The following is a 24,050-nucleotide window of genomic DNA, read 5'->3' as shown; positions in this document are numbered from 1 at the left end:
CTGGAAAAGAATCCCTTTGTTGTTATGCAAACCAACTCTGAGCCCTGAAACGGCCACTCAGCCAGCCATGACCAACAATGCCCTCACATGTCACACAACCACTTGCTCACCAGGACCAAACATAACAAGTAAGCAAGTTCACCCAAACGCCTGGGTGACACAGTGCACTTGGAGCATGTACTAAACACTGAACCATTTCCAAACTAAGGAAGCAATGCTATTTATTGCATCCTTTGTTCCTTCATGCCCACCCTATATGGAACCTCTAGCTAATTACAGTGCACAGGAACAGCCTGCCAGGGGCACTGGGGGTGGCATGTCAGAGAGATCCACTCTTCTAGATAAGCATAGTTTCCTCAGTGGCAGCTAGACCACTGGCTATGTGAGCTTTCTCATACCCACGTTCTAAACACTGCCAGTTAGGACTGTTGGCTTCAGGCAGAAAAGCAGGAATAGGAAGAAGAAAGTGCCATGATTCAGAGGTGATCAGACTTGGGTATTTACATCTCCAGAGTACTCATAGATTGTCACTTTTACTTTTGGCCACAGAAGATGGATAGGGATCCACTGGATCCCACTTTTGGTGGGGATGGACACACTCATGGAAATCATTGCCGATACTACTGCACATTAAGGCAATAGGTTTGCTCAAGGCTCTTTGCTTTATGTCCTGGTTTCTTGAGTGAAGAGGGTTAGATAAGTTTCCATGTGTTTTGGATAAACAAAACGTTGGACGAACCATGCCAGGTTCTCCATCCAGCACTAGGCCTCATTTGTTTTTCACTGAGCCACTCTGTTTTTCTCTCCATGGTGTGCACCTGTTTCAATGGAACATCAATCGGCTGAAGATTTGGCATTTTAAATGGAGATTTGTGCCAGGATGATGTATACTTGGCATTAGGCAAAGTAGTTGATGTCTAACCTGAGCTCTGAAACTGTATGAGACAGATTCTCCTTTCAACAGCACTGGGGCTACCCTCTTGCAATGAAGTGGAGTGGCAGGGATTTAAGTCAGAGGAGAATGTGCCACTGTAAATACAGTCCAGTTTTGCGAAATTTAAAGAGCTTGTTCTTCAGGGTTAGATTTGCTTGAACAAGTTGCAGGTACTGGGATGCAGAATCTTTAACACAGAGTGTCCGTAATTATAGTTTAGAATAAAGTATGTGAGCAGGGCCCATTGAGAAACGGTTTCGATCTGCACAAGTCCTTTCTCGCAATGCTTGTCAAGTGAAAACTCATAAAATGGGAAGAAATGAGGAAAGTAGTGGAGGAGAAAGACAACTGGACAGGAGAAATCCTGGGGGTAGGAATCCCCCCCCCACCAACAACAGGGGAGTAGTTATACTATAAGGGGTTGTTAAAGTTCCCCAGGGAGGATCTCTGAAATAAGTTCCCAGAGGACTCAAAAAGGGCAAATCTAGTGCCAATCTATAAAAAGGGGAATAAGGACAACCCAGGAATTTACAGACCAGTCAGCTTAACTTCAGTACCTGGAAAGATAACGGAGCAAATAATTAAGCAATCAATCTACAGACACCTAGAAGATAATAAGGTGACAAGTAACAGTCAGCATGAATTTGTCAAGAACAAATCATGTCAAATCAATGTAATAGCTTTCTTTGACAGGGTAACAAGCCTTGTGGATAGGTGGGAAGCTGCAGAAGTGGTTTGTCTTGGCTTTAATGAAGCTTTTGATACTGTATTGCATGGCATTCTCATAAACAAACTACGGAAATACAACCTAGATGGAGCTACTGTCAGGTAGGTGCATAACTGGTTGGAAAACCATCCCCAGAGAGTAGTTATCAGTGGTTCACAGTAAAACTGAAAGGACATATCAAGTGGGTCCCACAGGGATCAGTTCTGGATCTGGTTCTGTTCAATATCTTCATCAATGATTTAGATAATGGCATATAGAGTATACTCATAAAGTCTGTGGATGATACCAAGCTGGGAGAGGTTACAAGTGTTTTGGAGGCCAGGATTAAAAATCAGAATGATCTGGACCAACTGGAGAAATGGGCTGAAGTCAATAGGATGAAATAAGGACAAATACAAAAGACTCCACTTAGGAAAGAACAATCAATTGCACACATATAAAATGGGAAATGACTGCCAAGGAAGGAGTACTGTGGAAAGGGAGCTGGGGGTCATTTCCCATCTGGTTCTGGGCGCCACATTTCAGGAAAGATGTGGGCAAACAGGAGAAACTCCAGAGAAGAGCAACAAAAATGATGAAAGGTTTAGAAAACACGACCTGTGAGGGAAGATTGGAAATATTGAATTTGTTTAGTCTGGAGAAGAGAAGATGGAGAGGGTTCATGATAACAGTTTTCAAGTACATAAAAAGTTGTTACGAGGAGGAGGGAGAAGAATTGTTCTCTTTAACCTGTGAGGATAGGACAAGCAGCAATGGGCTTAAATTGCACCAAGGAAGGTTTAGGTTGGACATTAGGAAAAACTTCCAGTCAGGATGGTTAAACTCTGGAATAAATTGTCTAGGGAGGTTTTCGAATCTCCGTCATTGGAGATTTTTTAAGAGCAGGTTAGACAAACACCTGTCAGGGATGGTCTAGATAATACCTAGTCCTGTCTTGAATGCAGGGGCCCGGACAAGATGACCTCTTGAGGTCCCTTCCAGTCCTATGATTCTATACGATTCTATAAAATGAGAGGCTAGGGAAGGAACAGACATTAAATCAAAGGAACCCTACTACTGGGATTTGAGGCAATCTGCTCTTGGGGCTAAATCATGAATTATCGAAGGTGGGGCTGTTGTGCGCATTTGGCCTTACATTTGAAAGGATGCCAACAGCTTTCATGTTCTGTATGGAAAGATGCAAATAACCCCAGCAAGATGGCCGTGTGGGGAACATCTATCAATTACTTGTGTTGCTCCTTTGTTGGCCCCTGGGGCCTAATTTCTTCCTCAGCTCTACCTAGCCATTCCTACTGACTCCAAAGAAGTTGCACACATGGAATTAGGGGCAGAATTTGGCCTTAACTTTTGCTGTCTGGGATCCCAGAATGCTATCGGCTTGGAATGTTACACCGACCAGGGAGTCCTTCCAGACAACAGCCAGTCTAGAGATGGCCAGTAAACTCCTGGGTAATTGCTTGCTTACTTTAACAATGTGCTGTATTTTTCTGAAACATGTTTTATAAATACCTTATTTCTATATGTTGTGGGATGCAAACAAGAAGCAGCTTTATAGCGCAGCCGGGCAAAGGGCAAGCTGGCAATCTGTGCCAGGTCAGGAGGCTGCAGACATTAAAAAGAAATAGGATTTTATTTTGTCCTTAATGGAGGACCTTGTTCCCTTTGGATCCACAACAGAAGCCCTTTCTCCCTCGATGACATGCATTGTGGTGACTTCCTTTGGCCAAGGAGAGCTGCGTGGCATTCCCTATGGAGTCCTTCAAAACCACTCTGGGGTCATCCATAGCAGTAAAACATACTCTTTCCCTCAGGGGCTGACCATGCTGTCTGTATGTGTACCAGTCCCTACTAGATTAGAAACTGAACCTGAGTTTTAGGTGCACAGCCTTTGATTGTTAACTGCCAGGCCTGCCAGCTGGTTCCATAAAGGATGTTGCAGGAAGTGGTGTTGGTGATTCATTAGGCGGTGCTCTTCTCTCAGACTCTTTGCCTGGGCATGGTGTTGTGGGACACTGCAGCTGATCCAGGAATGCACAACAGATGATTTGTCTGATGAATGTATCCTTTTCCTGCTTACTAAATACCCATGACAGATCACAATCGCCTCAAAAAATATTCACTTCAATATTACTGAATATCAAAGTATTCCATGCAGTTCTTTCATGATTTATCTTAAACTCTGTGGACCGATGGTGAGCAGTTCTCGGCAATTATTCGATATTGATTATTTCAGCTGAGTTGTGATTGGTCTGGTAAGTCATGTGGCATTGTTTCCATTCCTTGACTGGAGGAGCGCACAAGGCCACGTTGTGCTAATATACGTGTGCACCAATTTAAAACTTGGTTTCTGTGAATCCTTGTGCAAATTTGAAATGACCTTTCTGTGAACTTTCACACCAGCGTAACAGGATTTTGTGGAAAGCAAACAGAAAAGGGGTCAATGTTCCAGGGACTTTTTGGTGGAACCTTTTATTTCCGTACGGCCCAGCTCTATGTGGTTGCTTTGCAGCTGGAGATACACCTCTACCCCGTTATAACGCCACCCGATATAACACGAATTCGGATATAACGCGGTAAAGCAGCGCTCTGGGGATCAAATCAAGTTCGATGTAACGCGGTTTCACCTATAATGTGGTAAGATTTTTTGGCTCCCGAGGACAGCGTTATATTGAGGTAGAGGTGTACCTTTTTGGGAAGAGACATAAAACCAAAGTTTTGACCATTTGTGGTCAATAAAGACCTCAGTTTGCCTTCGGCATGACTGTTAACACCTGCAGCTTCAACCAGATATGCTATGATTCTTTGCTTCCTTTTTTAAAAACAAACTGAGGTGGTGGTGTGCACCGTTAAACATCCAGAGGTGACTATTGCAGTGGAGACTGCAAAATGTCTTGGGATCTTTGGGGATGAAAGGTGTTGTGCAAATACACAATATTTTACTAGTCCTCTTTTAAGAGCCCTTGTGAGACCGTAGTGTGTGAGCCTGACACACCAGACAGCAGTGGTGGGTGTCTCCCTCAACCAAATGCTTGAACACTTTCTAACAACTGCGTAGAAATACACCATCATCTGGTACTGGAATTAAAAGAGCTCGGTTTGCCCCTCCCTATGTCTCCTCCAGTTTTTGGCCTTCACACCCAAAATGTGTTTTAAGGCTGTGGCTTTTAAGTAGGTGGCAAATCGCAATGGAAGGATTTGGTATGTGGAATATTTTTATGCCTCTCTCTTTTCTCTCACCTTTCATTGTTTTTCCCCTTGGAATATCTCCTTTAACATTCCACTCATAATGCTCTTCAAAGGAGGAGGCTGTATTTGAATAACGATGCCTAAAATCTGTTCTCCAGCCAAGGGCCCTTAGACTGGAAAACAACTAACTTCCCCATATGGCTGAGTGTCTGTGTGGGAATTCAAACAGGTGTCTGTGAGCTGGTGGCCATTCCTTTGAACTGCATGAGAGACACTGCTGGCCTCAAATGACCCTTTTCCTCAAACTTTTACATCATGCTATGTTCCTGGCTGCTAGATTATTATGCCATAAATTTAATAAACTAGGCACTGGCCATCTCACTTTTGAGTTGAAGATCCTAGGATTTGGTTGGTTTTCTCATTTCTTTTGTGTGTTTTGTTTGGTTTCTGGGTTCTTCTTCTTGTGTTTTAAAAGTCTTTGAAAGCTGAGTGCATGTATCTGGAGAAAACACTTCATTTGAGGGGTTGGCCCTTGTGAATGTTTAGGAAATATTGAGGATGGGATTTTCAAAAGCCCTCCGTGTTGGCCAACTCTGTTTCCATTGAAGAGAATGGTAAAACTCCCACCGAAGCCAATGGGAACAGAGCCAGGCCAATGCATAGCAATTTGCAACCTCTCTTCTCTCCCACCTTAGCATCCTATATGGAACGAGTCTGGAGGTCTTAGTCCAGTTCCTTGTGGAGAGGTTACCCCGTTTTAAACCTACTGCTATCCCAGTTGGGCTATACCAGCAGAGAGGCCAAGGACTGACTAGGCCCTGGAAACTGACCACCCTCTTACATCCCAAGAGGTGGCCTGTTTAGTTAAGGGTTGAGGGATATCAATCGGGAAGCAATTGCCCAGTATATCCTTGCTCAGACCCATGCCGCCGCCCAGGCAATACGTGATTTGTGACTAAAGAGAGAACTTCCCTTGCCAGGGCTGCCCCTTTGACTGCACAGTTCACACAAATCATTTTAAAAACAAAGCTCTATCAAATATCTGAAAAGAGGCACAATTAGGAAAATTAAAGCACTGCCCCTGCCCCTGCTACCAAGAGATGACATTAACATATCTCCAGTCATTGCTCACTGCCCCTTTCCAATATTCCCCGATGTACCAGAGACAGGTCACCGCACAGATTTGGTAGACATGTCTGAATGAACCAAAGGAAAGATGAAAAAAGACCCTGGTACTGGGGGCCAACTTAGAAAAGATTGACATCCTCTTTGTCCTCCAGGTGTAGTATACAGACTGCCTTTCCTTAGACAGGTATGACTGGCCTTGAAACACACTACGCCTAGCATACTTCTATCTAAGTTACCTCCCTTGTTAGTATCAAGATTTTTGCCTTTCTATCTCAACCACAAATCCCAAAGAAGAGTTAAAGAGCTGTGCAAAATTCAGTACGTAAGCGTGAACACGTGTGGCTAAATTCTGTCAGTCCCTTAGTGAGCAACCTTGGAATCTACACTATATGCAGCAGATCCTCCTTTCAGTGTGTCTATCTGTAATTCCCACAAGAGTCAGGGTCAGAATGGACGTCAGACTGCTTTACTGATGACATGCCAAATCAGTCTCGAGGGGGCGCCAGCAGTTGTCTGCAAAGCAGCCAGGAAACCACTGGTTTAGAATAAGACAGAAGGAGGTAAAGCAGTATCCCTGTGTAACAACATGTGCTGTATGGGCCTAAAGCAGGCTATGATGGGAAACACATAGGCACATCAAAGGAGAATGAGAGCACCTTCAAAAGAACCAACAGAAATTCAGTGCCTTTGGTGGGACAATGTTCATTGCCCCTTGAAACGTTTGTGCAGCTGAAGATTTCCCCACATCCTGGATCTCCAGCTGGACACCAATTACTGTCCAAGCCTGAGCCTGCATTGTTGGGGAGCCCTGGGCGAGAGAGGGGCAGGCAGACCTACCTTTTTGGTCTTGACCGTTGAGGTGCAGCAGTCCCCACCATCATAGTTGCAGAAGGCTCGGTTATTGATGGCATCACAGTAGTTGTCCCCCATGAAAGGCTGAAAAACAAACAGCATGAAGAGGCTGAGAATATGGATACAGTCCTCAGCGAGGGATCCAGCACTACTGTTGGTCGTGCCAGACACTTCCTCTTTAAAAGTCATGGCCATGTTCATAAGTATTCTAAAAAGACACCACGAAGCAGCTTATACCCAAACTTTTATTACTGCTGCACATTTAAATATGCCTTTGGGATGCTGGACACTCAAACACAACAAAACTGAACCTGTGCAGGAAAATCTGGAAGTAAAATGGACTATTCTAGTTTTACCTTCCAAATGAGCTATGTGCAAAGAGTAAACAAAAAGCATAACCGGTGGGAAGAAAATTAGAATTGTTGGGCAAGATGTCCACTTGATGTAAATTGGCTCAACACCATTGACTCTCATTGAGCTATTGCGATTTACACTAGCACTGGCTTTGGGCCATAAAAAGCTTTTTTTTTTGTTTTAATTATTTAATATGCCAACAGTTATACAGGCAAGGGATTTTTTTTTAAAGATATGATTTTATTTTAACAAGGTCACTTAAAAATATGTAATATTTGGCTAATCGCCCAACAAACCTGCCAATTCATTTACTTATGCTACACGCCTTTCAACACTTAGAAAGCTATCAATAGGGACTTTTTGAGGAGTATGCCTTTTACCTCCATTGGAATACACAAGAATGGAGGGGCTGTTTGGAGGGACAGAATGGGAAAGATAATAAATATTTTGCTTCGGTAAGAACATTCTGGGTTGAATCATCTGGGATGCGGGGTGAGGGATCAAACCTAGACAGCGGTATTTAAAACTCTGTGCCTGTACTGCTTGAGCTAAAAGACCAGGTCTACCAGTTCAGCTGCAGTAGTAGACTCATAAAACCGCCATACATGCCACTAGAAGGGGACAAAGAGTCACACGGCATTAGCCTGGGTTACACTTTAAAAAGCAAAAAAGAAAAGTCAAGGAAATTCTCATCTTGTAGCCTTTACTCAGGTAAAGCTCCCATTGCGATCAGTGCAGGATTTGTGGGCGAGGGAGAGCTCAGTGGTTTGAGCACTGGCCTGCCAAACCCAGGGTTGTGAGTTCAATCCTTGAGGGGGCCATTTAGGGAACTGGGGTAAAAATCTGTCTGGGGATTGGCCCTGCTTTGAGCAGGAAGTGGAACTAGATGACTTTCTGAGGTCCCTTCCAACCCTGATAGTCTATGATTCTATGTTATCACTGGCTTAGTACACTGCCTCCTCCTGGCCTAGGATAATAGGGAAGGTTGCTCAACCCCCTCCATGCAGGAAGAAGGGGACTCCATACAGCGTGTTTCCTCTCTAACCCTAATGCTGGAGAACACGGCTTGGCCCATTCTTGGATAAAGCCCTACATATTGGAAGGACTGTTCCCTGTGCAGATGATGACATGTTTCATGCAGTAGCCCACAACCAATAGCATGGTAAAGATTTTGATGGGGATGCTGTGACACGATGAATGAACGATGATGAAGAAGGTTTCTGTTGTCACAGAGGGATCCTGGCAATTAGCAATGATGGGAAAGAAAAAGCAGAAAATAGGCACGTCAGTAACAATAGCTTCTGGTAAATCATTACATCATTTCAAAGTCTGCCTGAGTAAGAATGCTTCTTAAACAGCAGAGGAGTTGGTACCCAATGGTTCATCAGCACATGACTGGCATTTCTTAATGGTCCCTGGATGTTGTTTAGCTCTCTCTAGAGAACAGAAGTGCCTAGTCAGGTTCTATGAAAGTAATGCGCAAGACTGTTTATGACAACCAATGCACCGACAGTGGGATGCTTCTCATTAGGGAACATTTAGACAGAAAACTATTACATTGTCAGGGAGCTATTGCCTTCCGGAGTCTGGCATCTGTCTGCAAAAGAAAATGAATGGTTACCTACCTGTAACTGAGCTATGATGCAGAGGTGCATTCTATGTGGGTGTGCGCACCCCGTACACTGAAGCTGGAGAACTTTGGACGCCCCAGTCTGCAAAGATGGACTGCAGGATGCTGGGCTTCAGAGACCACTCATGATTCAGGAAGGAATTCCTGCTGAGGTGACCCACCAAGTGATGGTAGATCCCAGACAAATGACTGGCCATGGGGTAATGTTTTCGATGATGCAAAACTGCCAGAACTGCAGTGCCTCTTGACAAAGCACGTTGGAGTGTCCTCTCTTCTGCCAGTCCACACATCACGGGTGGTGCTGTCGGTGAGTATGAGAACTGCTGAGCCTCTGATGTGATCTCGGAAGGTCTGACAAAGCATTGTAGATGGCACGAAGCTCCAGGACAGTGATATGTAGAGAAGCTTCCTGTTCTGACAACAGGCCTTGAAACTTCAGTGACTCCAGATGCACTCCCCAACCTATTAAGGTGGCATTGATTCTGGTCGGTGGAGACCAAGCAAAGGGAACACCTTGGCACATGTTGTCCTGAATTGTCCACTACCACAAGGAATCTAAGATTGGCAGAGGAAGACGGACCGATCTGTCCAAGGGATGATGGTGCAGATGGTAGACCAACTTCAACCATATTTGAAGAGGACAAAGGCTGCAGCCTGGCATATTAGACTACTCGTGTGTATGCAGCCGTATGGCCTAGCACCCTGCGGTATACTTGGACTGTGGCTGACAGATGGGACTGCAGCTGCAGACATAAGTGGCATGGAATTCTTTGTCAGCAGATACGGTTTCAAATTCATAGAGTCTATCAGGGCCCCAACGAATCTGATTCTTTAAGATGGAACAACTGTTGACTTCCTGCTGGTTAGGATGAGACACAGACAATTGAGTAGGTGTAGTGTGAACAGAGGGCATCCGCTCTGGACTCACCCCTTAGTAACCAATTGTCCAGATATGGGAAGAAACAAATTCCCCTCTTCCTGAGGTACGCTGTCACCATGACCATTTATTTGGTAAAGACTTTTGGGGTGGAAGACAGACTACAGGGCAGCACGGTGTACTGGTAGTGCTGGTCTGCCATGACAAACTGGAGAAAGCTCCTGTGTCTCAGGAGAATTGCTACATGAAAAGAAACATCCTGAACGTCCAGGAAAACGAGCCAGCCATTGTGATTTAAGGCATGGAGGATAGTTGCCAGGGTGTTCATATGGAATCTAACGTATCTGATGTATTTATTGAGGTCACGGAGGTCAAGGATAGGTCTCATCCCTCCCTTGGACTTGGGAACCAGGAAATAGATGGAGTACAATCCCCGTCCCCAGTGCTGCAGTGGGACCTCCTCTACAACCCCCAAGACCAGTAGAGACTGAAACTGCTCGAGGAGCAGTGTCTCCTGAGAGGGATGCTTGAAGAGAGACAGGGTAGTGGGTGGGGCAGAGGGATGGAAAGGAACTGTATGGCATAACCCAATCTGATGGTGTTTAGGCCTCTGTTGTCTGTTGTAATCAAGTCCCAAACACTGTAAAAATGGGCCAGCTGTCCCCAAACAAGGGTGACAGGGAAGGAGAGGTTACCACTGGATCGCTGCCTTGGCCACATGAGTCAAAACAGGCACTTGCTAGACACCAGGCTGTGCGGGGTGGCTGGCTAACGCCAGAACCAGAGGACCTCCTCCTTTGGATCTGTGGCGCTTTCTGGATTAGTCCCATTGTCGCACAGGAAGGGAGGACTGTCCAAAAAATGCTGCGAGTGGTATGGTTTATGTGGGGTCTCCTCACAGCAGGGGTACGTACTCTCAAAGCACACAAAGGTGCTTGGGAGTCTTTAAAAGAGTGCAAGCTTTTGTCGGTCTTTTCTGAAGTCAAAACCCAGACATCAAACAGTAAGTCCTCAATGGTCTGCTGTATGTTGGATACAATGCCTGAGCTCTGTAGCTGTGAGGCCCTCCTCATGGTTTCAGCTCATGCCATAACCCTGGCTGAGGCACCTGCCTCATCCAGAGCTGCCTGCAATGGCATTTTGGCCACCAAATGGCCCTGTGAAATGAACACCTTGAACTCTTCCCTGGAGGCTTTTGGCAACTTGTCCGTGAATTTAGACATGGCCACCCAATTAACAAAGTCATATTTGGAGAGCAACACCTACTGGCTCATGGTGCGCATCTGCAAGGTAGAGGATGTATAAATTTTTCTCTTCATCAAGTCCATCCTCTTTGGGCATAGATTTATACCTTCTCTGCCGAGCCCTGTTGTTTGCGGAAGTAACCACAATGGAGTGAGGGTCTGGGTGGGAATAGAAACCCTCTAACCATTGTGTGGCAATCAAGTACGGTTTCTCTGAATGCTTCACCATAGAGGGGAATGAAGCTGGGGTATTCCACAGGGCCTTTGCAGGCTCCAGGGGAGCCTCTTCTATTGGGTGGGCTACTCTCTCTGGAGCTGATGGCTGGAAAATATCCAGCAGCTTATCCATATTCTCCAGGAGGAATTCCACCTGGATACCCGAAGTAGTGGCCATATACCTCAGGAAGTCCTGATATGCCTTAAAGTCCTCAGGTGCCAAGGGAGAGGAAGATTCCAGTATGGTAGAATCATCCAGGGAGGACAAGGAGGAGGTTTGCTGCATCAGAGACAGATCCTGTTCTTGTACCACAACATCCAGACAGAAGAGCCCCATAGGATGGGGGAGAATGACCCTGACCTGGATCTTGAAGAATCCCAGAGTTTCTATGGTGACAATGGGGAAGCCAGCCCCGATGGGGGCAAACAACTGGTCAGTTTAGTTTGAAGTCCAATAAGGAGGCAGCATCAGTGCCGAAGAGGAGTGAGGCATCGGCACCAGCGGCACCAAATGAGAGACATTCCCACCCTGTACCAGGGAGGCGTTGGCACTGAGGCTGGTACTGAACTTGATGATGGGATTTGCTTCTAAGACAGTGATGATGCTGAAGGATGCTGCAGTACTGAGGAGGTCTTTGGTGCCGGGCCTGGCCTCGACTTCATAGTCTGCAGCCCAGGTGGTGTGAGCTATGGTGCCGATGTCCCCATCGGCTCTGTGACATGGCCAGAAGGCGCCAAGGGCACAACAGAGGATGAGCCAGTAGACACCATAGCAATGGAGAATTCCTGAATCATGAAGAGTCCGGGATTGAGAGACAAAGTAGGTCTGATGCTCCCTCGTATGCTACTGGCGTGGTGCCGATTTTGTCAGTACTGGACTCAATGGACGCCCATGACCACAACCAGAGTTGACAGGATAGGCCTTAGTTGCCCTTGGTGCTGGGCCAGGGAGCGGCTGGACAGACCTGCTCCATCCCACATGCCAGTGCTGGTCAGCACTCCTCTTAGAAGAGGAGGAGAAGGAGTCTCCCTGAGCCCTGGACTGGTCCTGGTTCATTTTAAGGGACCTTTTCCTCGCTGACCAAAGGAGGATGAACAACCCTTTTCCTCTTGGGGCAAACACCAGAGCCTGAATGCAGAGCAGCATCACCTGCCAGGTCCGAAGGCAACTGCCGATCAGATGAGGGCCTCATGACCCGCTCCAGGAGATATTGCTCCAACAGCAAATCTCTCGCCATCAGGGTCCTCTTTGTGAACAACTTGCAGATGGAGCCTCTGTCTTTAATGTGTCCCTCCCCGAGACACAGCAAGTACCTAACGTAGGAGTCGCTGCTAGGGATGCCCCCCTACACAATGAACAACTGGTGAGGCCATCAAACAAGTCAGCCAACTACTCTAGCTAAAATTAAACTAACACTTAACTAAACCTAAACTTAACTAAACTAACACTTAACTAAACTCCTACTATTATATACAAGCAACAGTTCTCAGAAACTGAGATGAAATTGTGAGGTGTAGACAACACATAGATCTTCGACTCTTGGCCATGGGTGGTGAGAAGGAACTCAGGGGGTTAGGGCAGCACCATCCTTATATGGCTAGGGTAAGGGCTATGGCTGCAGGGTGTGAACGCTTCCACTATGGGTAAAGTTCTCTGGCTCTGGTGCACACACCCACGCAGAATACATGGCTGCGTCTACTCAAAGAAGAACCTGTCTTTTACCATGTGAAAGTTATACCACACAACATCCACACAGGAGGAGGCCTGTGGTCTAGTATTTAGTGTGGAAGTCAGGAGACCTGAGTTTTGTTCCAAGCTCTGCTACCTTGGGCAAGTCACTTCCCTTCAGTGTACCCACCTGTAAAACTGGAGTAATGTTTACTGATGGCACAGGGGTACTGAGAGTATGATGAGTGCTTGGGATTCTCAGTTAGGTGCTAGTGGAAGGCTCAGAGGAGCAAAGACATTCTTAAGGATAATGCCTGAGATAATGCCTCAGGAAGCCTGGTTCAAATCCTGGCTCTTCTATAGCCTCTCTGTGTGACATTGGGTGAGTCACATGACCCAGACCCTCAATGGTATTTATAACCCCAACTTCCACTGAAATCATTGGGCCTAAAAACCTTTGAGGATCTGAGCCTTAATCCCTCTGTGTTTTAGTTTCTCCCTTGGTAAATGGGGATAACACTTCCCTGCCTCACAAAGGGGCTGTGAAGATACGTTTGTGGAGTGCTCAGACAACACGGTGGTGGGGGTCAAGTCAGCACCAACACACACACAGAGGTGCCCAGTGCTGCTTTTACACAAAATATGTCAAGACTTCTACAACTGTTCAAGGAAGCAACCAATAGACATTTCATACTTCCTGATAATCATTAATTGCTAATGGCACATGCGACTAAAAAGCCAGAACCAAGCCTTAAACTGCCTTGATTTGCTCAAAAATGGGCCGAGAGTCAATGGGGAGGTTTTTTAACCTTTCAGTATATCAGGGCAGACGGCTGAGTGTGTGATGAAACCAGGAGAGTTCAATATGTTTTTTAGGTTTCATTGGAAACGCTTTCCATGGCTCTAGACCTGACAGGATGCTTATTCAGATACAATGGGTAGGAGATGCTAATAATGCCTTGATTTGAACTGTTTGCTGGGTGGGGAAGGGCCTTGATGCATAAGTTCTTCAGTGGTAGGATGAGTTCAGTGCCCAGAAAACCTGTCTGACAGGGTTTATCAACACAGTTTCCTTTAGGAGGCAAAACTTTGGCTTGGAGGGGCCACTTGGTGGGTTTTGACTATCAGCGGCCATTTTTCCTGTTGTATTCAGTGCCAGGGTGAGGTCGACGTGTGTCCAGTTTTTGAACTCAGAAAATAATTCAGGCTGGGAATTCCAATGAAGCCTAAAGGTGTTAGCCCCCCAATTCCTATTGTACTTCAATGACAGTTGGGTGCCTAACTCCGTAAGCCACTTTGAAACATGCTAATCTCAGTATTTTAAAAGTCCCCATCTCCAGTCCTCCTTCCTCCCGCCATTTCCCAGTCACTCCTGCTCCAGTTCCACATCTGGGTTGTTCTTGCTCCCTTTCTCTTTCCTAATGTTTATCTCTTCTCCAAGGTTCAGGGGAGAGGGGGTGCCCTGGACTTTCAGAGAGTTCAATTTCTAGTCAGACAGAGCAACCTTAAACCCCTTCAAAATCAAGGCAAACAATTGGAGGCTTTTGTGACTGTCCAGTGATGACTCGCCAAATCCTGAGAATGCCCAAGTGTAGGGAATCAGGCCTGTTTAGTAGCCAAGAATTGTCCACCTTAGTTAGACACTGTAAGGCTCGTCCAATCATCAGCTGTCATTGAGCACTGCTCTGCACTAGAAAAAAAACCTTTTCTTGCCAATAGGTGTCAGAACTGGTGCAGCTGAAGACCATTTAACTGCAAATAAAGACAAGGCCAAACCGGATTTGGCCATTCCTCAGAAACAGAGATTTAAAACTGATTCATCTGCACCCATTGTTACCACCCACCCTAGGAAACCAAACTGGATGGGCTTAGTTAATTAACTCTAATGCTCACGTTGCAGGCTTTGATGCAGTGAATCAGCGCTGGGTGCGGATACCACTTGAGTCCTGCTGTGCAGACAACGCTCTGGAGAAGGAGAGAAAAAGAAATGGGCTAAGACAAAGAAATCACTGTGCACAAAGCGAATGTGCTTGCATATATGCCCCCCACCCCACCAAACTCTCCCAAGTTGTTCCGTTCCTAACACCTCTTGTATTTTCAGGATTTGACAGTCCTCCAAGTATTTACAAGACGTGTTGGACTTGACACTTGCAACAACAGAATGTTTGGGATTAAAATAATATTTAAGGTTCTCCTGAAATGTCATGTTCAATATTTCACTCATGGTGGGGAGATGTGGCAGGGAAAGGGAAAGGTAGCATCCAGGCTCTAGCTCTGTGAAGTGTGAGGGAGACATTTCGGAATGGCTTTAGGGGGCTTCTTTGCCGCCACCTAGGGTGACCAGACAGCAAATGTGAAAAATCGGGACAGGAGGTGGGGGGTAATAGGAGCCTATATAAGAAAAAGACCCCAAAATCAGGACTGTCCCTATAAAATCGGGACATCTGGTCACCCTATTGCCACCAGGCACCACTTTTTATGGCTGCCTATCCTCCCCATGCTGCATAAGGAGATTGCTGGGGAGAGTGCTGGGGGTGGAAAAAAGCGCTTATGGAAAAAAGTCTTTTAGAATTGAATAGAAAATGGAAACCGTTCTATAAGCCTTTAGCACCCTCATATAGATTTTAAATAGCACTGTAGCCCAGCAAGACCACTCAAAATAACCCATAAAAAAGACTATATCCGCTATTACATTTAGAGGCATTTCAATAGAACCCTATTGATTCCAGCTTCATCAAACATTCCATGACTTTTCCATAAGGCAAAGCTGGGAAGGACGAGTCATGGTCAAAACACAGATATTTAAAAAAAAAGTCTTCAAACCCGATAGGTCTGCAGAAGGGAGTGGAAGAGCTCATGCGAGCAGGTCTATTTCTGGTGACACTCTCACTTCGAGTCCCCAGTTGTCACAGAGGCATTGCCTTTATTAGGAAAAAAGGTACATTCTTACCTCATGTTAACTAACACATGGTAACTAACATGGGGTACAATCCCAGTGAAGACATGAGGCCTTCCCCATAGTCTTTACCTTGACCTGCTAATTTGTGTAAAACTACAATCTGCCTTGTCTTCACTTGGGTTTTACCTCACTTGGATTAATTACCATGTCTCAGATACCATGAGGTAAGAACACGCTTTTTTCCCCTAGTGGAGGCACAGGCGGCATGGTAATGGTACCCACAAACATGGAAGCTAAAGGAAAAAGAAGATTAAGTCAAACTCTTTCAAATATCAAGAAATGGTTGAGGGTTTGGATAGACTTTGGGTGGAGAGGAGAGGAGAGAAGGTCCAGAGGAACCAAAGAGGATTATTATTTTATCTAAACCAGATCTTCCCTACCTAAGAAAGACCCTACCAGAAGCGAGCTTAGTAAGGAGTACTGCGTAGACTGCACGACTACTATCTCTATGCTGCCTTCTGATCCCCACCCTCCCTGAACGTCCATCCGTCACAACACTCATTTCAGAAGGTCCGTTTCCTTTACAGAGGAGGGAACAATCATATTAAGATAACAACGGTGACACAACGGCTGGTTTGTGAGGCGTGCCAAGGGGCATTTGCCAAACAGTCGGAATTGTGGTAGAGGCTTAGGAAAGAAAGGAATTAACATTTAGAAGGGACTGTGGAATGAGCCATCCCTTCCCCTATTTATCTGAGGCCTAATTTAATCCGTGTGCAGGGGAACCTCAGCATGTTTGTACAGTTTCTGTCATTTGAGGCTTACCTGATGTGCGCTAGGTAAAAAGGACTTTTATACTATCAGCACAGGGCTGTTTATCTTTCCAACACCCTCGGATTTTCCACTATTAGTCAGGCCTGGCCTGCCCCACCTGTCTCACAACAGGGCCCATCTATGTGAGAGGGGAAGAGGCTGGGGAAGCTGACGGGGGAGGAGGGAGAAACCAATGTTGTTTATCCCATCAGCGAGGGAGACCGCAAGGTGCAGGGGCCCCACAGCATCCAGTTTGCTCCCAATGAGCTCTTGACAGACATCTGGAAATTTCAAGGCTGCCACAAATGGTAAGACATTTCCCCCCCCCATTTTATTTACTGTGCTTCAGGGCAAAAAAGAGAAAACCTTTTTAGGTTTCAAAACATATAAGACGGGGGATTGGGGAGAGGCAAGGACTGGCTCCGGGAGCTTTTGAACCCAGGGCTAAACTGAAGGAGAACTGAAGAAAAATACAGGCCTTTCCCTTCTCCATGCCCAGACCCATCCAAATAATGTGAGAAAAATAACTGTGTTTCCAAAGAACTTGCTCTGCTCCCTGGGGCACCAACATTACAACAAAAAAACAAAAAAACATTTGCTGCCAATATACGTGACTGAGTATGTGAATTGGGAGCTGGAGAACGGGACTGGCCTGACAGTCCTGGAAAGGGAAGGACTGTGTTTATCCACAGAAGAGGTCAAGCACTCGCAGCAGCAGGGCAAGCACCCAATCACCATGTCTTGTTGATACGCACGAGCCCTGACCGGGAGAGTCCTCTCCACGGCCCCTTCAGTCCTCTGTCTCTCTGCTGAGACTGACGGTTACTACAGCCTGAGAACTGCCCTAACAGCACCAAACCTATCCCACGTGACGGCTGTGAGCAGTCACCTAATGGATCCAACCGCCTGGGCTCGATTCACACCAACTGCTTAGAGGTGATCGACTCCATATCCCATTATACACAGTCCGAGCAAGAAGTCAACTGAAAGGAAGAATTAAAACACTGGCAGTGATAGGACAGTGGATGGTTTCCAGAAAACACCTCTGGGAAAATGGAGATGGGCTGAAGTGGATGTCCAGTGTGAACAAACGCCACCTCTAGGCTCCACCACAGCAAAGGCTGTTGTTCATCTACAGTTGCTCAAACTTTGCAAAACTGAGGTTCATATGAACAATTTGCCAGGAGCATCTAATTGCATAAAAACAGAGATACTACTTAAAATCCCAAATCAATGCGCATTGCCTAACACTTGTTTACTGTGCTTTAGTGGGGGAACAACAACTCTAGTAAAGACTTAACATAGGCCACCACTGAAGTGGACAGACAAGACTGGGGTGCTTCAGGGAGGTGGTGTTTAAATAAAGGGGGAGGAAACTTGCTCTCAGTAAGTTTGGAGGCAACTTTGGAGAAGACTCTTCTCAGAAAGGCTGTTGCCAAGTAAGGTTGGTTCTCTGTAGAGGATCTATTGGTTATTTTCGCTGAGCTCACCAGTACAGCCAGGAGAAAAATGGATTTGTCAGTTCACTGGCAAGTCTGAAAAACTTTAAAAAAATCATTTTGCTTCAATCTGAATTTTTTTCTGGAAAATTTTGATGAAATGACAAGTCAGAAAAAAATCATTTCAGATTGAACAAAACATTTCATTCAACCAGACTGACATGTTTCAACTATTAAAAAACATTTTACATTAAAAAAATAGGATTAAAGGAAATTTACAAACAAAAAGTAATTCTGAATGGAAAAGTCAAAACCTTTCGATTTGGGGGGAATTTTTTTTCCGTTGTTTTTTGATCAAAACAATTCAGCGAAAACTACATGAATGTGTGAAACGTGTATGTGTCTCCGAATCTGAAAAAATGAGCGTGACAAATTTCTCCCAGCTCTACTTACCTGCATGAAACCACATCAGCTGTTCGGCTTTGTCTTCTCCCTGTAGCTATATACACAAGGTGATATCCACCCCCTAGCCAATTGGCTAGCAAAATGCCTATGCCTCATGTAAGCCCCAGCTGTTAAATGGTAGCTAGGTTTTGTGCTGGCCCTTAGCCTAGGGGGCAGTTTCACCCAGAGGGAGGGAATGCAGCTACTGGCCACATTGCCATATTGTACAGCCCTGTAGGATGCCTTTGGGCTGATTAGCCCCATATTAAATTAATTAGGACCTGACCAGGGGCTTTTAAGCTGTGACTGGAGGGGGACATGGAGGGTCCATATTATACTGAGAGGCTTGGGGGAGGGGGTGGAGTTCATGTCATAGCAGCTGCTCTGCCAAGCTTTCTGCTGGCCGGTTTGGGGAGGTGGGACCCTAAACCCACCCACACCACATTTTTCCCTTCTCCACGTTAGAGAGGGAATGGCCAAGAGAGCAGGGTCTGGGGCAAGGCAAGCAGGGGACTGCACCCAGATCTTGAAGAGGGGGTGTTGTGTGTGTGTGAAGGGCCATTTTCACCTCCCACAACCCTCCTCAGACATGGACAGTCCTAACTCACTCAGAAAGCAGCCGGTGCAGTAGCACATACAAAGTCGCTACTTGCCCAAAGCACAGTCCCCCTGCGATCTGCATTGGTTCCAGGTCGTTTCCAGATGCTATTTAAGGTGGTGGGTTTAATAACGGGGAGCTTTATGTGGGCTCAGTCCTGGTGACTTCAGAGACCAGCTCTCTCCCAGTGCGATACCTTGGCAGATGAGATCATTGGAGCTGCTCCCACTAACACCCGACGCTGCTAATATGCAGGAGGCTGGGAGCAGAACCCTCTCAGAGAAAGGCCCTCAGCTATGGACTTGGCTTTTCTTGCTGGTTTGCCAAAGCCTGAATTCCCAATGTTCCCCTCAAGGCTTTTCCTCGCAGGTGAGGCAGGGGCGGGAGGCTTGATGGGAGAGTTTTGTCTGTATGGAAATCTGGGTGGTTTTGATTTGCGGCCATTGGTCCTAACAGTGGTGGCTCTAATGAATACACGGGCACTCGCAGCACTGCATGGGCCGACTGAAGTAAATAAACACAGATACCGAGCGGAGGAGGAATGGGAGATCCACCTCTGGAGCCTGGCTTGCAGATGTGACCCAATGGTATTTATGGGGTGGGGACAAGACCAAGGCAAATATACGAGGCTGCCTGGCAAGGCATGAATCTGAGGGCTGCTGAGCTGCAAAAGCAGATAAAAGAGGGGGTCATCAGGGAGGCATATGTCACTGGAATGGCTTGGGGCTCATGTCAGTGCCTGGGAATGAGCTTAGGTTACAGTCATTATCATAATACAAAGGTACATAGGTTATGACTGCGTTGGGCAATTCCCTTCTCCCTATGGCCCATGAAGGAAGGGGACGTACCGGGGGATTCATAGATTCAGCTTTCAAGGCCAGATGAGTCACCATGACCATCGAGCCTGACCCCCTGCATACACAAACCACAGAACTGTCCCAGAAGCTGGAGAAAAGCACATCTTTCCAAAAATATTAAATCTTGTTTTAGGGTGTGTCTGCACTGCACGCAAAGGCTGGCTCTCTGGGATCTGGGCTTGTGGACTAGGGGTTTCCAAGGCCATGCTTGAGCGTCCACGCAGCACTGTAAACCTTGGCTTACAATTGCTAGGCCTGGATCTCACAGCTGTCCTGCCATGTCCATGCCGCACTGTGCAGACCTTCAGACTCCGGTCTGCAGCCTGCTCTGCGTCCACACTGCAAAATGACAGGGCTGGACCCAAGTCACAGCAGGGTTTGGGCTCTGACCCACCCCCACAGCAAGGTCCTAGGACCCGGGTCTTGAGTGCTTGCTGACCTTAGTTAGACTGATTTGTGGGTAGACGGAAAAGGTGCTTTGGGTCAAACCTAAGTCAGAGCCTGGGCTTAGTTTGAGGGTCTGTCTGCACTGCAAAGACCCCGAGGGATGGTCTGGCCACGACTCTCTGGGTAAACCATTCTAGTGTTTCACAGCAGGTGGGGTTTGGAGAGGGAAGTGAATGTGTCATTTTCTTTTCTTTTTTTTCCTCTTCAAATTTTGGAACTGATCAGAAATGATCAAATTCTGAGCACAGACCGGCCCCAGGGCCGAACATGAACACTGCTCGCTTGCAAAAGTTACCCCTTCCTTAGCTGCAGGCCTTCCAGAATTACGCAGAGACTGACACTGAGTGATGAGATGGAAAGATGTTTTCTAAGAGCAATCCCCTAGTTGATCCAACCAGAACCTGCTCTAGGGAGATGCTCCGTCCTCTCCGTTTCCAAAGAGGTCTGTTTGTTGAAGTGGATTAATTTTCACTTGGTACTCACAATATCCTACCCACCTTTTAACATAGTTTTAGAAACTCAACCCTTTAATCTGCTATTTACAAACCAATCCTTTTTAGTGTGTGTGTGGGTCAAACTCCTAACCAGTCACAATCTAAAGATCTTTGTTGTAGAGGCAAAATTAACCCAGATTTTCCACTGTGCTCCTGGAAACCATCAATCCTCCCCGCCCAAATCTCACTCCTCTATTCTCCCCCGTTACTACAATTTTCCCCCCTGCTGCCTAATGAGCCCTCCAGAGACCCTGAAGCATCCACACTGCATTGTAAACCTGGGCTTACAATTGCCCATTACAGCTCCCTCCGAGTCCCGGCATCAATAAATGAGGGCAGCGCAGCAGAGATTGGGAGGGAAGCTGTGGTTTTATTTCACCATGAATTACAAAACCTCTTTGAACTCCAGAGCTCAGGATAGAGCCAGTGAGAAATAGCCTCTAATACAGAGATAAGGTTTTTACAGCTATGTATTTCACACCAGCAACTTGGCAAAGCCTAGGCTGGGGCAGTAATGGAATCAGAAAGTATGGAGTGAATGAGGAGCTCAGAGGGACAGCCTGTGATTGTGATAGCCTCCAGTCACCTCCCAGGAGCGGTTCTATCATTCTGTCTGCCTGTTTGTGTGCAGCACACAAGCACAGCATGGCCAGGATTTTCAGAAGGGCTCAGCACCCACACTCAGGGCCAAATTTTCAAAGATGCTACATGTAGGCACCTAAAAAGATGGATTGTCAAATATGCTCAGTATGCTGGTTGTCTGGTGGGTGCTTAGCCCTTGTGAAAATCTGGCCCTGGATATGTAAAATGCAGGGCTGGATTTCCCACAGAGCTCAGGACCAGACTTTCAAGTACTCGGCACCTGCTACTGGGGAGACATTTAAAAAAAATGGTTTCCAATTTAGGCATGAAAAAGGGGCCAGATTTTCAAAAATGCTCTGCACCCACCCTGCACCCCAGGTGCTAAGTGCTTTTGAAAAACTGGCACACAGAGTGAATTTCTGTGTTTATATGCCTGCGCTAACCTGTATAAGCGAGAGTGTGTATGTAAGTGCCTATTTACGTGGGTTTCTATGCAGGAGCTTATATTTATGTATGTATGCATAGCATGAGTGTGGTTTTGGATGAATGTGTGTACTTGTTTGTCTAACCTACACACGTGCATATGTGTGTGTGTTTCCAATGGTGGTTGAATGTGTGTGTCAAGGTGCACTATTTGGGTAGGTGTATTTATGGGTGACTGTAAATATTTGTATTTGTGTACATCTGTGTTTATTTGTGTGTGTGCATCTCCAGGTACATGTTGTAAGTGTGCCAACCAGTGTCCACCTGTGTGTGTTTTCATGGGTACATATAAGTGCGTGTGCATGATATGAGTGTTTGGCCTGTGCGTGGATCTGAGTGTGTGCCTTTGCAGAGTGCAGAAGGAGAGAGCGGTGACCTCTGAAATGGATGCTGTGCTGAGGAGACAGATGTCTGTCACATGGGGACGTAGGAGAATCAGTTGCCTCAGCCAATTTGGGAAATTATATACGCCCCATATCAGGTTCTTCTGCTGCCTGAACACAGACAGGTCTCCACCACCCAATGTGCACAGAAAACTGAAGAGTAGTAAGAATTTAAAACCTGCCCTGTGCAGTTTTTCTTGTTCCCCTTTGCTTTCTCCTACAGTAGGTACATAAGTGCATTGTCTGCACTCCCCACGGTGCTGGTGCAAGGGTGAAAGTCCCACCAGATCAGAACTGTTAGGAGCTGTGTGGATCAGAGGGCAAGGACGTGGTCCCTTTAACTCAAGATGGATATGCCTAGAGGATGTTGCACTGGGAAACTGCAGAGTTAAATGGGCCCTGCTACAGCAAAGTAAAGGGGCCACAGGGTAAAGAAGAATCAGGTTTGGAGCTCCTACTGATGACAACCTTCTCCAAAGAGGGAAGATGTCTCGCCGCACAGACGGGTATGAAATATTACCACTCCTCGGACAGCGCTATCCCCTACATCCTTAAATTCTGCTTTGTGGGTCAAGTTGATTGTTCACCTACTCTGGAGGAACATGAAAGTCGGCGGGCCTGGGGACGGGTATTTAGTAACATCCACCACCACTGACCTTCACTCGTTGAGGGTTCATCCAGTGCTGGATGTCTTGTATGGTCTCATTCACATGCAGCAGGATGGGCTCGTTGTGATCCGGACACGAGGTGGTGCATTCAGCTCCTTCATGGCACATGCAGAGGGGAACGAAGGAAGAAAGCAAACACCGTGTCACTCTCCTCCCCTCATTTCAATGATCTGAATACCCTCCATCTCCCTACTCTGCAGAACGATTACTACAGACAACCATAATGGAGCTCTTCACCTCCACGACCCTCGCAACCTCTTGGGATTTACATTGTGAGAGGATTCTGACCACACCCCACAGCTTGTGACCCTAGGACCAGAAGGGGAGGGAGATATGCATAAGGGCTTGCTTCTTAAGGTGACCAATAGATTACAATATCAAAATAGCACAAAATCCATGGATCGAATGGGGGATTTATTCACTTCCTGAAGCAATCACTCAGAGGCAGAGTCATTGAAGGCAGTTCCATTTCAAGAGCTCTTTCTGCAGCCGTGAAGCGACTGAGCAGAGGCCAACAAACTCCTCTCACTTCTGACATGGACAACGAGCCAATGGCCTGATTTCCCCAAATTAGAAGACCCTGAAATAATGGTGAGCACATCTAATGATGTTGCAGGCTGGCTATCACCTAAGCCCCATGCTAAACAAGAAGTAAGAGGAGAGGCAATGATCAATTTGTTCACGTGTAAACTGGTATTTTCTCTGATTAACTGCCATGCCCTGCGGGAATCCTACCCTTGTTAAAACACACTGCGGTGCTCTGCAGTAACGTGGTGACACAACCATAGGCCCTAGCGTGCTGGACTATTACCATTTCCCCCCTAGCAAATGGCTGCTGAGAGGGGCAGCTGCTGCAACCCTGTCATTAGAGATCCTGCACTCCAATCTGCGTGAGGGGGAGTTCATCTGTGGAGTGGTTTGGATGGCTGTGCCTTTGGCTCAAAAGTCACCACAGCCAGGGGGAGCAGATGAGGTGTTTGAGGAGAAAAGGAAAAGTGTTAGGGTCACACTGTCCCTGGCTGGGTACGGTTTTTCCCCCAGCCACCTCTGTCTTTTTTTTTTTCTTGTTCTCACGTGGAGGAGCCAGTTGGAACAAAGCAGGAGCCAGTTAGTTTAATTAGGGAGG

The 24,050-nt window shown here is 46.4% G+C and overlaps 1 protein-coding gene across 1 annotated transcript in view; it reads right to left on the bottom strand.

Moving 5' to 3' along the window:
• Positions 1–24,050, bottom strand: part of LOC123361231 (pappalysin-1-like) — a 248,369-nt gene that overhangs the window by 17,874 nt on the left and 206,445 nt on the right. Inside the window, 3 exon segments of the mRNA XM_045001347.1 lie at positions 6,813–6,911; positions 14,711–14,782; positions 22,913–23,019. Of these exon segments, the coding sequence (XP_044857282.1) occupies positions 6,813–6,911; positions 14,711–14,782; positions 22,913–23,019 (278 nt within the window).

Source organism: Mauremys mutica, unplaced genomic scaffold (genome assembly GCF_020497125.1).
Source record: "Mauremys mutica isolate MM-2020 ecotype Southern unplaced genomic scaffold, ASM2049712v1 Super-Scaffold_100418, whole genome shotgun sequence".
NCBI classification, from domain to species: Eukaryota; Metazoa; Chordata; order Testudines; family Geoemydidae; genus Mauremys; species Mauremys mutica.
This window is presented reverse-complemented; position numbering and strand designations above follow the sequence as displayed.